The sequence below is a fragment of the Anser anser genome (genome assembly GCF_964211835.1).
Source record: "Anser anser genome assembly, chromosome: 1".
Taxonomy (NCBI): Eukaryota; Metazoa; Chordata; class Aves; order Anseriformes; family Anatidae; genus Anser; species Anser anser.
In genome coordinates this window covers 80,256,031-80,273,815 of record NC_139720.1, presented here as the reverse complement: position 1 = coordinate 80,273,815, position 17,785 = coordinate 80,256,031, and the positions used below count along the sequence as shown (strand labels likewise).

The window sequence follows — 17,785 nt, the reverse complement described above, 5'->3', positions numbered from 1 at the left end:
TCTATAAATAAACTAATGTTTGTTTAAAACATTTTACATCTTCCCCACCTCCCCCAAAGTATTTATTTTTTCTCAGAAACAGTTTAGATTTGTCTTTCTTATTCTTTATTTTCTTACACTTCATTTAAATCTTTTGCAGACACACGTATACCAATGCTTAAATCTGTGCAGAAAAATATGTAATTTGAAATCTTTAACCACAACTAGCTTTTAACATTTTGAAGCATGCCCCCACTCATTCATGACGAGTTGAGCTTTTCTGATGTCCCTCATTCAACATCCAGCCCTGATTACTAAGAAGATAGTATCTTGAAAGTTCAAGCCTAGGCAGTTTAAAAGACTTGCAAAAAGCTGTTTAATCAGAATAGAATTTGGCTACATGCTGAAAGTGCTCAGATTCAGTTTTACACTTAAGTGATGGGGGTGCTCTAGGTTAACATTTTTGATGATTGTCAGTGAAATAGTAACAAAGGAGAATTAGTCTGACTTCTAAGCCTAAGAAAAATTATTGGATTCCTGTCTGAAATTAAGTGAAAGTTATGTTAATCAACACAGGAATAAACATTACAGCACGTTGCCACTCTTTTTGCTGCTTTTTGCATTTTGATTTTTGTTTTTGCTCAAATCATGTGGCCACAACTATAGCTGACTTACCCATGCACACTTTATTGATAAATTCACTATTCAATGTGATCATAGTGGATAAGTCTTCAAAATTCTGGAGCTTCATGATTCTATTAACAGCTGATGGCCCAGTCAAAATCCTGAGTTGCTCTTCATCATATCTGTTCCCAACTCCAATAGGAAACAAGGACACTCCTAGAAAAAGAGAATAAAAGGTTTTAAATGGGTAAGGCACAAGAGAAGATCGTTGCTGTTTTTTGCTTTTCATTTGCTTCTTTAAAAAAAATAAAATAACTAGGAAAATTTTCTTTCAACAGTCAATTTTTGTGTATTACTTGCATCACATAGGTTAAAGGCAATTTGGGGAAGAAATGGTGATGTTCTAATCACAATGTTAGCTAAAATGAACTCTATTCACCCCAAACATTAATAATAAGATTATGTAAGGTCAACAAAACGCAGCTGCAGATTTAATGACATCTTCACTTTTTTTCAAATGTAAAAAAATCTCAGTATGTATTTTTCTTTCTTCAGTTACACAGCAACTGGATTATTTTCAAGTCGTTTAATTAAAAAATAATAGTTGCTATTTAGGCCTTGTCTTATTCAAGAGCTCCCAAAGCAATCAGCAAAGGAAGTCACTATTCCTCAGTTACACACCTGAGGAAGTTGAGGTACAGAGGCTACAGCCAAAAAACTTGAAAAAAAAACATCATGCAGCACACATCAATACCAAAAACAAATTCCTGTAGAAGTCAATACAGAACCTGACCAAATCCTCCCTTTATTATGAATCTTTCAAGATACACTGTACTGCAACAGTGTTGAATTTATAACATTAAATCACATTTCTGTCAACTTTGTCTATCCACAGGAACCAGGAAAATGAAGTACCACTAATTTAGAAATCGTATGGAAGCTGTTCGGCTTAAATTGCAGATTAATCCTCATTTTACCAGTAATTCAAAGGCATCTTCATCCTGAAGGTTTTCTTCAGGTCTGTTTCTTACCAGAACACTACAGACAGTAAGGTTGTATCAATGAACTTAAATCAAAATACTAGTGCCTGAATTTTTTACCCTCTGTTCTAGTGCATTACTTAAGAATCAACAACTCTGCTTAAAAAATAGTGACAGTGAAATGAGATTTACTGTTCATTCTTGCAGCAAGTGCAGCAGTCTCCACGGTGTCTTCTGATTTCCCTGACACGATGACTATTGCTATCTTCGATGCACCTGGTCTCCCTCCATGGGATTCTGACATTGTGTTCTGAACTACGAAGTCAATGGCTTTGCCTAGGAAGAAAAGATAAATTTAAGATATGATAGAAGGGGGAATGTAGTGATAGGACAAGGGATCGCTGTTTTAAACTAAAAGAGGGTAGATTTAGATTCAGTGTAAGGAAGAAGTTCTTTCCTGTGAGGAGGTGAGGCAGTGGAACAGGTTGCCCAAAGAAGTTGTGGATGTCCCAGGCATGGAAGTGTTCAAGACCAAGCTGGATGGGGCTTTGAGCAATCTGGTCTAGTGGAAGGTGTCCCAGCCCATGGCAGAGAGGTTGTACTAGACGATCTTTAAAGTTCCCTTCAGCCCAAACCATTAGAGTTTTCACAGAATCATACAAAGGGCTATAAAATTAAATCTTATGTTGTTTTAGTAGGTTATATAGCACTGGAAAATTATAGGATTTCTTTTCAAAGGACTTTTAGTGTCTGCTTTATTGCTATCGCATGAAAAATTTCAGCTATTAAGAACCTACCAGTATTACTAATACCTCCCAACACAGAAGAACCTTCCTTTGCTCTTCAATCTCTGATGTATCAGGAATTTTATTTAGTATCTTTCCTTAGCTTACGAGGATAAAGTTATGCTTCTTGCTTTAGTAAATACCTTTTCCAGAAGTATTACCATTGCGTTACACAAAAAGAAAGATCCCTAATCTTGAAAATGTACTTATTTCCCAATAGCAGAAAAACAGTGACATCCAGTGGCTATGTGATCTGAACTACTACAACTTCACGCCACGTTACTGGTACAGTCAAGTCGTTCAGCTCCCAGAGATGTAGCCTTCCCAAATGTGATCAATTTTTGCTGTGGGTATGAAAAGCATATCCTGCCTACCTCTTACCAGCAAATTCTCTGAAATCTAGACTTGTCAGGCTAACCAATAATATTATCGTGCAACCCATATTAAAAACAAACAAACAAAACAAAACACGTACCAAGGAAATCAACCTCAGCAAAAATCACAAATTGGCTTAAATGGGTACCTATTTTCCTTTCATTTAACATCTGTGAACACTCAGACAAATTTTGTTCAAAATCATGACCTCACCAAGAGAGCACTTTGTATTTAGATATGTATTTGTGCAAATATTTATACTGGGAATGATCATATGCACCCTTCTTGAAAGCTCCTTTGGATTTGGAAATTATCAGGTCAGGAAGTAGACGTTACACTGTGTGACAGATGTGACATTCAGGGCAAACAGTGAATGGTGAATAGTAAATATGTGAAAGACTAATACCACTAAGTAATCTGCAAAGAACTGCCGAGCAGAAATGTGTTTGCCTAAGGAATTTGCTGACCAATTTTGAATAACAGACACATTTGTAAAATATTGGAAGTCAGATCATAGTAAATCATCATCAATCCACCAGAATAGCTTTGCACACCTAAACACTTTGGACTTCATCTTGCCACCCACCCTTTTAATTGGCAGAAGCAAAGATTCTTTTCCTAAACTAACGTAAGCAAGAACAGCCTCTATGAAGCCCACTCAGTGCACTGAAAATTGATAACATGAGAACCCCAAATGGATATTCTACAATGCTTTAACTTATGAAATTAGGCTTTCAGGAGGATTTTAAGCCTTGGAAGAATCTAGCCTAGAATAGGTATCTAGAAAAAGCCTAAATGTCTCCTTTGTCACAGTACTGGTTTGGAGGTGGTATTATCTTCTTAAATACTGTTGTCTTCCCCATCCTTTCCTGTTGCCTCCAGTAGCCTACAGTCCGTGACTTGACAGCCTCATATTTCCTTCCAACCCTATCCAGACACCCCTATTAGTTCATTATCATGATTTCCTCCCTACAGGCTAAGCCTCATCTTCATGTCTGATCTCTCCACACATGTAGATGCCCATAACTAGAAAGAAGAGCCGGGACCCACCAGGAACTGCTATCCACATACCGCAGGAATATGATTCAAAATAAGGTTCTCGTCCTATAAAACTCCATCTGTCTAGAGCATTTACCTCCACTAGCAATCTCCTGTCTAGGAAGGGTAACCTATTATTTCAAGCAATAGTTTTCAACCAGAGAGGTGTATGTTGGTTTAATAAAAATGCTTTTTGGAAATGTCCATTCTCAATTATCGTCATAAAAAAAAAAAAAGACAAGTCTAAGTTTAATTTCAGTCTTCCAGCTGTGTAGATTCATTTTTTCCTGTCATTTTATTTTCATTCACACCATAATTCTAATATTATATTTTATATAAGAAATTAAAACTTCAGAGTTTCCATTCAGTAAAAACTTTCAATGTGAAAATTTTGAATGTTTTTCTACTTGCAACAAAACATTTTAAAATATCATAATTAATTGTATGATGTTGATTTCATTCCACAAGCTACTATTCCTGACCAGAAAAAATAACTAGTCCCAGGTACTAACTAATATAATATAAAGCTGTCTCATAATCATTGCTACAAATGCTTTGCTTTCTGGTAGTTGCTCTATATGTCTGTAGATGCTGATGCTAGATGCAGAATGGCATGTTAGTTATAAATAATTACAGGATACTACAAAATACAGAAAATAATAATATGAGTATATTCCAATCCCTGAGATTCCTCCAGGATGGTCCCTGTGCCAGAAGACTAACTCATTTCCCTTTTGTCCTATAAATAATTGCTAAGGAAGTATTTCAGGTTTTAACTTTCAAATACTTTAGGTTAGACCTCTGCAAAGTAAGAATTACAAATGATTTTTTCATTCATTTGTGAAAAGTACTAGGAATTTCTGTGGTTTTCTTTTTCTTTTTTTTTATTGCCACTTTGACTTTTGTGTGGTTTGTGCGGCCGCCAGCTGCACCAGTTCTATTTTTCTTTCTCCCATTAACTCTGAAAGTTTGAAGAAACACTCATACATACCTGTAAACTGGAAAAAAGATTATTTTTATAATTTGTAATAAAGAAATCAAGTTCCATTGTAATACAACAAGGGACTATTTCAAAGTCCCCCCAAAAACAATTACTCAATTTAATGCATGAAAAATTTGTTTTAGTGTCCTAAAAACCTCTTTGGATTTCTCCCCTTATTTTGGAGCCAGCTGTAGAGAAGAGAGCCGGGTGCCTGAAGATGTGATCAAATGAACACGTTGAGAGATTCAGAAAGTTGCCATCCCAAGCAAGAAGATGCCACTTCTCAGCTCTTTGTTTCTACTTCTAGTAATAGCAAAATGCTAAGAGGCTATTATAAAGAATATTGACTACTCGTATACCAGCCTGGTCCACTGACAGCATTTGAACATTTTCTTAATACTAGACTGCAACAAAGCAGTAACCTGTCATTTTCATATTGATAAAGGAAATTTTTAAAGTGTTTACACCAAAACAAATATCGCAAAGCACAAGGCAATATTAGGATTGGAAAGAGAGATTGCAGCACCTTGGACATAACTGAGCTAGCTTTAAAAGGATCAGGTCTGAGCCACACAGGCTTCAGCCTCTATGAGACCATCACGGGTCCTGTATACCCCTTTAGCAGCTAACACCTCTGCTGCTGCTGCTGCTGGCACCATGACAGTTTGCTCTGGTGTCAGTATGCACACTTCAAATGCATCTCTGTCTGAAAACTGCTGGCAGAAGGAAGAGTTTGCTCCTCCAGCTGCACCAGCTGGGCATTGTCTCTGGTTCCCTGCAGTCCTGCCCACCCGGCCAGGCAGCTGGCTACCTCGGGGAGCTCACCATGTCTGAAAAACAACAGTTCTAATGAAGTGCATAATTTTCAGCCATTTTAATCTGTTGCTTAAATCTGCTTAGTTTTACGGGACTACACCATCAGCTATTTATTTCACTAATGGACCCTAGAGAAAATTCAATTACAAATAGAAAATATTTTAAATCATGCTCCATAAAAAAAAAAAAAAAAAAAACTTTTTTTTTAAAAGAATATCTGACAGTGTCCAAAACTTTGTTAGCATTGACAAGGGGTATTTTATAAGTTATCATTATTAGCCATATAACAACTCTGTTACCAAAGGCAGTGGACATGAACACATTACACGTATTCTAATTCTGACAGGCATAGTGGCCAAGATTAATTTCACACATGCATGCACACCCACACTCCTCAGATTTGATCATCTAAACATTTATCTGAATAACTGAAAAAGAAATTGTAGCTTGCAGGTGCACTGAGCCTCCGGCAGCCTTTCAGGTCAGTCACGAGGACCTGGTTGTTAATCAATTGGCATATCCAGGAAAGAATTGAAATCAAGACAAAACACAAAAACACAAAGCAAAAACAAAACAACAACAACAAAATTGATCTATATGGGCTACTCTAGAAAGAACAGGTCAGTCCTTCTAAAGGCTAGCACCACAGCACAGCGCCTTCTCCCCGTCTTTCAGCGCTGATATGAAATACATTCCTAACTATACTATAACAAAAGTCATCGATGGAATACCAATAAAGTGAAAACAATGGAAGATATCCTACAAAGACAGCAAAACAAAAACAAAAAAAAAAAACCAGAGAAGGGATTGCATCACTTAGTAGTACTTTTTTGAATAAGTTTTATTTTCATTTTATTTTATTTTATTTTTAGAAATCATCAGATGCAGTCAAGGCAGATGTATTCTGAAATAGTAATTCACAATGGCTCATGTACAGGTTCTTACAAGAACTGAAAGCAGATTAAATGGACATAAACAAGTTTTAAGGACAAAAGAAAATCTGTTGAGTAGGGTTGCAGGTATTTACTGGGATTCTACAGAGTATTACATTAGATTCTCCCTTACTGAATAATTTCATTAATGATTTGGATAAAGGGAGAAGAACGTGCAAAAAGGCATAATAATCTGAATCACAGATATTAAATTGCTAGCAATTACGAACATTTTGGAAAGGAATGAGAGAGTACAAGGTGCCTAAAAATGTTGGAAATATATCCAAGAAACAAAAAACAAGGTTGATCCCAGAATAAGCCAATCGAGAAGAAAATAAATGAACACTGAGACATTTAATGGTTCAGTGGGTACTTCAGGGTTAGCAGAAACTGCTTAAAGCAACTTTTGCAATTATTTTCTTTATTTTCATCTGAAATAAGGAATAAAATGTAAAGCCCTTCTGAAGGTCTGTGGAGTTGTGACAGGCAGGAGATTCCAGCTATGCAGAGGTTCCTGATGGGAATATATGAATCCGTGTCTTAGTGGCCTTAATGGTTTTGCTAACACTTCTGCAACATCTCAAAAAGAAAAAGTACTACAAGAAGTCTTAACCACCCACAAGCACTGAAAGCTGCTGGAGAAAGAAGCAAAAAAAGAAATGGCTTCTCAGCACTTGAAGAGGTATAGAAGCAGCCAAAGGCTATGAAGCCTGTGGATAGTCCAGATTGCATCTCATTAACCAAAGATCTTTTTAAATCAGGAACAACCCTTCATGACAATAAACCTGAAACTGGACTTCGTATTTTTGCAGAAAATAGCAGATCATTTTAATTTTGAAACAGAATAGCTATTGCAACCTGATCCCAAAGACAGATGCTCTAATTGGTCCGTTCTTATCACATTGATATTCTGGCATTAATGTGTGCCTGTTAACAGAACGGCTGGACTCTATGAACAGCACAGATTCATTCAGCAGTCCCCCAGCACTGAACTGAGCAGATTACTAGTTCCCAAACCCTCTCCTCTGTTTTTCTGGGTCTGCAGATCACAAATACTGCACTTCTCTTACCTTCAAGGGGTTCTGATGGCCCCAGACTCCACCAGCAACAAATTTAATTCACAAACCTTGTAAGAAATGAACTAATATACAAGCAAGAGAGCAAAAAACTTGTCAGGAGTGTGAATTACAACAGCTTGGGGAAGCTCTAGTAGGTAACCAAAGCTGGCTTCAGAAAGGAGCTGGCACTACCAAATCAGAAAAAGTAGTGGGGGAACAAACAAGCAAGACCTGTCTTTCAATGGATGAGAGCCCTTAGATTAGAGCAGCTGCTGCCAAAGCCTCTGATTGGTAATGGGGGACCAGACTTTGAACGTTCTGTATTGACTGAATCATCAGAGCAGAGGGTTGAGTCAAGAACAGTGCTATGGTGGGCTTTTACTTGCTGAACAACAGGGGCCTTTTTTGAAAGGAAACATTTATACTGTCTTAATCAAGCATCGAAGCTGAATGCTGCAACTCAAACATGTTAATAGCTACGAAAGTCAATAAAAACATTCAAGAATTTTTTCCCCAATGTGAAAAAGGACATATCTATCCCTAACAATGCTTTTAATACAGTTGACGTATATAGATCATGCTTCCTCCAAATTTTGAGGCTGAGGCAGGCAGCCTCAAAAACATCAGTCTAAAATGAGCTATGTTTAGCAAGCAATCAAAATCATGGTTTTATAAAGTTTTAAGTGATACTTACAGGTTCCCATAACTCTCCTAAATACCCATGAATGATGAAGAGAAGCACATCAGTTCTCTTGCACAAATCATTGTTTTAGCTGAAGGGAGGCTTATACAGTCAGCTCTTGTAGTTAGTTTTCTTTTTTTCAGTTGTTTCTCAGGTGAAATTATACACTATTTCATTATGTCCTAATATCCCCAGAACTTCTTTTTAATAGTTAATTTGAACCAAAATGTACACGGTGTTATTGCATAAGCATGGAAAAGCTGCTCTTTTTTGTTCTGATGCACTTAAATACTCTGTAGTTTTTCACTATTTCTTACTAATAAAATGTATCTCTCTCATGGAGTTTCCATGTTGTTAAAGAAAGCATAAAAAGAGAAAGCTCTCTGCAGTTAGACTTTTGCAGCAGCAGCAGCAACTCACCTGAAACTTCTGTTCGCACACAGTGAGGTCACCATTTAAAGAGGGACATTTACCCCCACAGGGTATACTCACTGCTATAATGGTGACAGTCCCATTCTGAAGATAACTCCATACAGAACAGTGACAGACACCTTTGTTTTAATCCAACTATACCGTCCACATGAGCAGCTATGGTCCTTACAAGTATGTCTGGGGCACAATTCAGGTCCTGGTGCTGTGCATCTCTATCTTGTCTCCACCTACTAGCTTTTGAAGCAGGAGTAATAATTTCCAAGCACATATTACATGTTCAGCATTGCACATATATCAGGTCTCTCACACTGTGCATGTGAGAGCAAGCAAGCACCCTAGAGACAAGCCGTCTGGCCCTGTTAGTGCCATGGTTTTAAGGAAAGGAAGAGTCAGTCACATACCCCAAGTCCACAGTTATTTTCTGCATGCTTTGACTGAAACAGGATGATCTGGATCAGTAAAGATTGCATAAGGATTACACAGAATGGTGTTTCTACCATAGGGAAAACAGTGCAGATGAGAAGAAACAATTTGGGTTTGATGGCAGTGATATTTTTTGATAGGTAAATCTGATCAAGTCCCTTATAAGCTAGAAAAGTCGCCTGGGGAACTGCAACATCCTAACTGAGCTATCTAAACTTTTTAAGCAGCCTCTGTGTTTGCAAAGGCCTGAGCACAGACAGAATGAAACGAACAACAATGCATTTCCCATGGATGTCGAGTCTCCTACTCAGTCAGCCGAATTCACACACATTACAAGGTGCAGGACAGGACCACAGTGACTTATTTTCATTACTTCACTGGGAGGAACTACTTCTACTCTATTCCATTTTAGTTCATTATACCACATCCCTCATCATGGTCTCTGAGCATTTTCCAATGAGACATAAACAAATCACTAACGAGTATGTCATGTGGCTGCCTCTCCCCTTTCATTTCCCAAAGGCCATGTTTTCTCTGTTTATCCTGCAGGTCAGTGTGGCTTACTATACACATTACTGTAGAAGACTTCATGAAAACTTATCTATTTGTATGTAATAGTTTATCCCACAACGAGTCTATAGAAGTCTCATCAGCCATCTGGTATTTTTATTTCTCCAGGCTGAGAAAGCAATCATGGCTAATCCTCCTGCGAACTATGGAAGTCAGGTTTTATTTCTCACTTTTCTGTACCAAAAACTCTTTACAGTCCAAAGTAGGCCAAAGACCCTAAAAATCTATATATTCCTCAGCTCTTATAGGACCCTAATGCTAGGCTGCTGCCAGAGCAAATGTAGTTCTAGTCCAAAAGAACAAAATTCTCAGGGTATCTGGTGAAAGATCAGATATGCTGTAGGAAAAGCATTGTTTGCTGAGCCCTACAACTGATACACGTGTGTATTGAATTTCCACAGACCCAGTGGGAAATCTGTTAAGTTTTAGTACGTGAAAATTAAAGTGGACGTTTTTTCAAGATGCAGTTTTCTTGAACAGAAGATGATGTTTCACAACTAACTTCAGGTAGGGTGCCAACTTAGGTGATCATTGCTCCCTGGCACCATCCCCAGCCTTGTGCCAGCCTAAGTCTTTGTGGGACCAGCATGGCAAACTGATGAGGGAACTAACCTACACAGAACAAAACTACTGTTTGAGAAACAGATCCTTTACACTGGCTCAGCACAAAGGAACAAGCAGCTGGAGAGGGCAGCTATCAAAGTGAGTATAAGCAGCTCTGCTGCTAAATGTCTAATCAGTAATTGATGCTGAAATATTGATGATCAAAGTATTTACTTTTTACTTATGTTCTGCTTTCTTGAAAAGTAATAAATTAAAATCACAATAATTATTTCAGGGCAAAAAAGAAACTGGCCTTCCTTTTTTCAAAATGCACTAAGGTAAACACTGATATGAGATACATAAGTTACATTTTAATAAAGAAAATTAAACATTTACTAAGAAACTTACATATAGTAAAGATATAAGTGAAGCAAAAATCCAACAGCCCTAGTGCAGAGCACAAAGAGAAATTGGTGATTGGGGCCAGATTATACTTAGCACGTTTTCCCCCCCCCCTCTCATTTAAACATCAACATCCACATAATCACTCACCCAGTCTGGTAGGACCTTGCTCCCTTTGTTGAATTGAGCGCACCATCTCTACAAGATTTACAGTCTCTTGAGGCATGTTCCATGAAATTTCTAGATTATTTTCCCTGGCATACTGGAGAACTGACACATGAATTGAAGTATTGCCTGAAGTGAAAAGCAGAAAACAAACACTTTAAGCAATGCGTATGAATGTCTTAAGATCAAATCTAAAGGATACATTATGGTTGTGTTTTACATTAAACACAACTAGACAGGGATTTTTCCATCATAGTGTGAAAGCTGCATATTCAATCAGAAGATCAAAACTGAACTATTCTTAGGGGAAAAACTATGCACATGTTTCTGGAAACAGTTGCTTTTCTGTTGAGAATCAGCATGTAGTATTTTGTCTCAGATTAATTTGACCATGATCGGAGAATTTCACTACTGATCACCAAATGTTTTTCTTTTTTCATGTTAAAACTGTCTAAACATCACTTTTTACATGCACATTGTTTGGCAAGAGTGGTAGTTTTATCCCCCAACCTTCCTGATGGCCCAGACTCCCAGAAGACTATATTTCATTCAAATTTCTCTGTCATGTATTAGTTGAGTGACATGCATCAGGCTGCGCCATGTGACATAGTTATCCCAGGGAGCATGACCTGCAAAGGGGAATTAGGAGAAATTCCAAGTTTTGCTATTCTCTGACATCCTGGTTCTGTTTGTACATTATGTAGGAAGTATGAATAAAACTATTAACAGAGGGTTGATATAAATAATCAGTGGCCAACTGTTGTAGAATTGAACTCGGCAATACATTGTTTATAATGATTGCCTTAGTCTTAGAAGGACTTCTACTGCATATTGAAGGTACTTACAACATGTACATAATACATTACTATTTTTTATCAATGCTTCATAAAACATTTATGAATGAAGTTAATATTTATTGTGATTTCATGTACCAAATGTTGCAGCCCTATACAAACCCAGATATTGTTGATGGTTGACCTTGATCTTGAAGGTCTTTTCCAACCTGGATGATTCTATGGTTCTACCCACTGCACTCTACAATTTGTCCATGGTCTTCTCAAGGATTTTAAAACTAAGGCTGTAGTGAGGACTCACTTCATATTTCCATTATTTCTGTTGTGTTGTTAATGATGTAACATTTACTATTACAGGCTTTAAAGATAAGCAAAACAGACAGGCTAAATTAAATTGTCTATTGTTTTATTGCTTATTTTCTTTGTTTTACTTGGCTTGCTTCTCTATATCTTCCTTGTATACAATTTTCACAAAAAAAAAAAAGTGTCTTCCAAGTATGACCTCTAAACAATGTAAGTTATTCTAGACATACAGAAGTGCTATACTTTTCCTCTGTGAGCTCTCTAATTAGTATAACTGCTGGTAATCTTTTGAAAATACAGGTATGATACAAACATGTCAACAGACAGTGGCAAACACCAGCAGCTGCCACGCCATGAAAACCACAAAATGGTTTAATGCTGGATTGAATGCTGATTGGAGCAAGGGCACACAATTCCTAATTCACTGCTTGTGCTTCGTGATACTTTCATGTATACCAGGATATGTAGCATTCTGGAGGATGGCTGCACTGATAATATCTCAGCTAAATGACCAGATTAGAGGTATACCTCCCATCAGTACATAATCTGCATGATCATTGAGTCGAGCACTCCCAGAAAGCACCTGTCATCCAACATGGGTCAGGAAATAAATCTTAAAAAGACAGAGTGCCTTAGGTTAGCCCCAAACGGCTGATCAGAAACAGAAATGCTCATTCCAAAGACCAAAACCTTGCAGTCCAACCAAACTCGAAGCAAAAGCCCTCTGAATTATTCATTCTTATTTGAACCAGAACCAAACCTGAACCATTATTTTCAAGTCTTTTGGACCTAATTCAGAACTGAAGCAAATAAACATATACTTCTACTTTTCTGCCATTGAACAGTTCAGCTAAATATGCATCCCTTGACAAGGACCTCTTCACCTATTTGGTGCACTCACTTCTTGTGTCTATTACAATAAAAAGGGAAGTTCTCATCACAGATGCTGTTCTAGATATTCTGCATCACACTACTCAGTGAACTACATATCAAACCTTTAGTTGCCTGAACCAGAAGAGGAAAACTGAACTTCATCTGAACCGAAAGTTTTACACGCTGAATTTCCCCAATATAAATGTTTTGTTTTGTTTTGTTTTGTTTTGTTTTGAGGGATTAGAATGGATCATTTAAAAGTTAAAAGAACTATAGAGAGTTTTTGTTTTGTCGTGTATAAGCAAAATAATACAGAAAGTCTTTGTGCGTATGAGTTAAAACAGATACATACTGATATCAGCACTTTCAATAAACGCCTCTACAAAGTTTTTCATTTCCTCAAATTCTGATGCTCCAATATTGGAACTTCCATCCAGAAGAAACATGATATCCATTGGTTTGTTGCACAACTCTGAGGGGGGAAAGGAAGGAATAAATACATAAATAAATAGATAAATAAATAAATAAAATGTGTTTGTGGAGTGTTATTGATAATCAAATGATAACCAAAATGTCATCTGCTAATCTGTCAGTAGAAGCAGAAATGACAGATACCTGCATTTTGAGTAAACAAAGCAGGATAACAACCAGTTGAAACAGTAAGCAATGCCAGCTTAGTGAAGGCCTTGAGATTTATATTTCAATTCTTGCTTTTCTGCTAATGTTATTTTACTCTTAGGGGACTAAAAAGTAAAAATAAACCAAACACAAAACAATGAAGTTACCTCAGAAAAAAGAAACTTGCTTACTTGCTTGAGGCAGGCAGATAAGAATACCTACTAACTTCTGTCACTCTTCATACTATCTGAAAGCTACTGTATATTACTGAAAAATACAGCTAAAGACTTCTACGCCTACAGAGGATTGGCTGCAAGTCAGTGGACTGTACTGATGATGCAGCATCATCTGACTCCAATAAGGATAAATGGTCCTTCCTTGGCATTTGGTCAAAATACCAAATGAAAGACGAGAATGTTCATAGACATGGAGTGGGAACAAAGAAAATAGGAGAGAGGGAACATAAAATTTCACAAAAAAGACCTCCAACTTTACCTGGAATTTCTGTCCAATGTTTATGAGAGCAGCATGACTGCAGCACTAATTCAGGTGCTTCTTCAATAAGTGTGCTATAACTATGCAAGATTATTGGACTATTAGGCTGACTAATCTTTCTGAGCTCTTGGACATTTGCATTGGGGGTTATGCCTATGGGAATAACATTTATGCTTCTGGGATGTCGCGTGATAACATCAGTGGAAGGATTGGCTGACACCATATATACCAAGTGAGGTACGTCCTGCCTGCCCCCGTTTGCTGTTGTAAATGTGTGTTTGGAAATATAATCAAGGGCATGCCCAGTGTTGGTAGCCTTCCCTCCTTGGTAGGGTATGCTTCTCACTTTCTCAATAATACTTTCCTTTGACTGTATTTCCCTAAAGGAATACTCCAGAGTGACAGTGTCTGAATATTGCATGACAGTAACATGAATATTTTCTTTCCCTATGTTCATTCCTGTGATCACCCTCTCAAGGAACTTCTTGATGATATTGAAATTTTCCTCCCCTACATTGTCCGATCCTTCAACAACAAAAGCAACGTCCAGACTTTTTGGGGTGGGTTTTTCTGAAAGGGGTGGTGGTGCTGTGAGCATCCAAGCTGGATATCTGACGTTAGACATTGTTGGAGTGGATATAGCTTCTAACAGAGGATTTTCTTCAGGTCCAAGATCACATAGATAATCAATAAGGAGATCTCTGTTATCCATTAGCTCCAACACATTGTTCATTAAGAAGGATCTACTATGTAATTGCTTTTCAATGAACCTGATTTGTTCCTCACTAACATATGGTCCAATCCCCACAGGTATTACAGTGATTTTTTTATTCTTCAAAGCTGGGATGATGGTGCGGACTTTTCCTGGAGACCTGCTTGCTATAAATAGCACAGCAATTTTGGCAGCATTGGTCCTTTCCGCTTTTCCAAACACATGAAACACAATATATTTAAGGACTTCTGCAGCAGATGCTACTTCATCACCTGTATATTTTATGTTTTGGACAATTTTTCTCATCTGGGACTGTTTTTTGACATCTTTAAGGCCAAGATAGATTGTGGGGCCAGCCCTATATACCAGAATTGATACTCGGATTTTCTTTTGGGAGATGTGGAGTTTCTTCATCATGCCAGTTATGAAAGTCTTCAGTTGTTTAAAGTCCTCTTCTGACAGTTTATTGGAGCCATCCACTAGAAAGGCCAAGTCCATCATCTTGCTGCATGAGTATTCACTGGGTGCTAGTTCAATGTCTTCCTCTGGAGCAGGTGTTGTTGGTGTTAGGATTTCTTCCACTGGTTCACAGGATACACAGGATAAGTTCTTCCCTTCACACAGACTACAAAAATCACCAAGTTTAACAGTAAATAAATCAGTGCTTATAATAACACATTACCCACATCTAACAAAAGGAAATCCACTGGCTACGTATCTCAGAAATGGAAAAAAAAAAAAAAAAGTGATGGGGGGCGGGGAGGGACACCTTCCATTTCTCTATGAGAAATTGTACAAACAAACCTTTTAGCACTCACTCAGAGAAGGAACTGTTTGTGCATGTCTGTTTAGATGCAGGAAGCATATGAAAACATGGTACATTTGTCAGAGGATACTCTTCTTATTACAGCTTTTGGTAGAATATTTAAAATCTGTGTCTAGGAGTTGTCTAGAAACCCACTGAGCTTGAGCAATATGGCTACCTACAGGCCACTGGTGGACTTAACTGGCAGACATGGTTTGCTTCACAAGGAAGAAGAACCATGAGGCAAATTGGAGGTAGGTAATGCAAAGTAAAATCCTAGAGTAGGCAAGACAATTTTGACTCTGATACGACTTAGCAAACTCTGTAAGAAGGCTTTGTTTACCTAGGTTTTAACCTTAGCAAAAACAACAAGCATCCTTTTTTTTTCCTGCCTCTAAAGTGCACTAGTTTCCTTTCATTTTCCCTAATTTAATTTTGCTTTGAATGCAGCTTTGGCACATATCATCCTATATGGGTTTGTTTTTCATTGTTTTGTTTGTTTGTTTTTAAATGTCTCTTTTGTTATCTTTCCTCTTTTTTTGTGTTTTTTTTTTAATGTCTCTTTTATGTTCCTCTTACTTACTATGTCCTGTTTTTGTGTCCCTACATGCAAAAAGAATGATGTATTCTACTTATAGCTGTTTTCTCTTTTTCTTTCTATTTATCTTCCCTCACCATTTCTACTCACCACTGTTAGTACATTTTCTCTTCCCCTTTCCATCTCAGTTCCTAATTTCCTCTCCCCCTCTACACCCTCCCCTCCCCCCATCTCTGCCTTTTCCACTGTTCATCCTTCCTTAATGCTATGAGATTTTTCACCTCTGTCACTCATCACCTTTTAGGAACTTGTTTATAATTCATTTCTTTCTATCTTTGGCAAGGCTTTAACACTTCTTCCCTGCTAACTCTTGGTTGTATCATTCTCTTTACTTTAGTTATCTGAGCAAAGAACATCACTGTACTCATGGACAGGGTAGTACAGATGCAGTCAATATATTTTCCTTGTACTACTGGACAGCCAAAGAAACAGTATAGGGAACATCTATGAAGGAGCAAGTACCAAAAAGTGCTCATTTGTACTGCCAGAGAAAACCACGGATGTACAAACTAAGCAAGTCAATACTAGAATAAGGTACCATTTTCCAGGAAAATAAGTCACTTTACATGTGGCATCGTAGTTTAAATTCTCCCAGGGCTATTTTCTTTCTGAGTTTCTTTTAGCGTCTTTTTAATTGAAGAATACACAGTTACTTTTGGCATTAATGCACAGCAATGGAAGATTTATTATTTTAATCCTAATATGAACAAGACTCTTCTAGTTTCCAATTTCCTTTGGATATTTCTATAAAATTCATTTTTGTGCAATATTTTCTATTGTTTGTACAGATGGTGTAGGCATCTAAATTAGGTGACAGCTATGCAAAAGGATGTTTCCCTAGTGAGGTAAGTTTTCGTAATGTTCTGAAATCTTTTGTGACCAGTGGCCAATGTATCAGCATTTAAGATAAATTATTATTAAGTATTACAAAAATTAGGGAACAGAGACTCATGTTTGAAGACTCTTTCTTGATCTTTTGATGCAATTCAAGGCTTTCCATATATACTGTTATATATATAAATATATCTTATAAAATATATAATATAATATATATACATATGTAAATTGATCAGTCTAACAGTCTAATGCCCTGAGTTTATAACACAGATGTATGCTAGCTCCAGCAAGACACCCGGAATTCAAAGTTCATACCCATTCAGAGTTTCTGTGAGGTTCAAAGTGTTTGGAGCTAAGGTGTTAGTCTAGGCTAATAGCTACTGCAGTTTTACAACTCAGTTTCTATTAAATATGGTCATATTACATGATGGAAAACTCTTTTGTATTGACAGCATTATAAGTGACTAGTGAAAGTATCCATCAAGGGACTAGACCTCTGGAGAATGCCAAGCTTTCAGGTAATACAAACCTTTGTGTAATATGCCACTGGGCAGTATACAGAATGAAAATCTGTCTCTGCCACTTTGCAACGAAAGACCCTAATCCCACATTATGTTGCAAGCTTCTATTAATTTCATCATAGTTGGAAAAGCATTCATGCAGGATCAAGACACAGGATATCATCTTAAAATCTCGGGGAAATTATTTTTCCAGTTATACTACACACTTTCAACTGCTCATAATCTCAGCAAGTTCTAGACTGAGTGTGCACTCAGATCTTGCGCTATATATAGGATTTTTTTAGTACCAGCAAGAGGAAAGAGTTTTGATGGCTTTACTGATGTTGGATCACACCTTTCACAGAAAGAAGAGGAATGACTGAAGTTAATGGGGCCTTCTACACATGGGAAAAGGCATTTTTGAAAGGAATTTTTGGATTTCACTTGTTTAAATTCAAATGACA

At 37.3% G+C, this 17,785-nt stretch overlaps 1 protein-coding gene across 2 annotated transcripts in view; it reads right to left on the bottom strand.

Annotated features, from left to right (window-relative positions):
• VWF (von Willebrand factor) overlaps positions 1 to 17,785 on the bottom strand; it is a 147,827-nt gene that overhangs the window by 54,171 nt on the left and 75,871 nt on the right. For both annotated transcript variants that reach the window (XM_083819388.1, XM_083819389.1), the window contains exons 28-32: positions 13,870 to 15,206; positions 13,109 to 13,228; positions 10,772 to 10,915; positions 1,776 to 1,919; positions 655 to 819 (exon numbers count right to left, since the gene is read on the bottom strand). In XM_083819388.1, the coding sequence (XP_083675514.1) occupies positions 655 to 819; positions 1,776 to 1,919; positions 10,772 to 10,915; positions 13,109 to 13,228; positions 13,870 to 15,206 (1,910 nt within the window). The remainder of the gene's footprint in view (positions 1 to 654; positions 820 to 1,775; positions 1,920 to 10,771; positions 10,916 to 13,108; positions 13,229 to 13,869; positions 15,207 to 17,785) is intronic.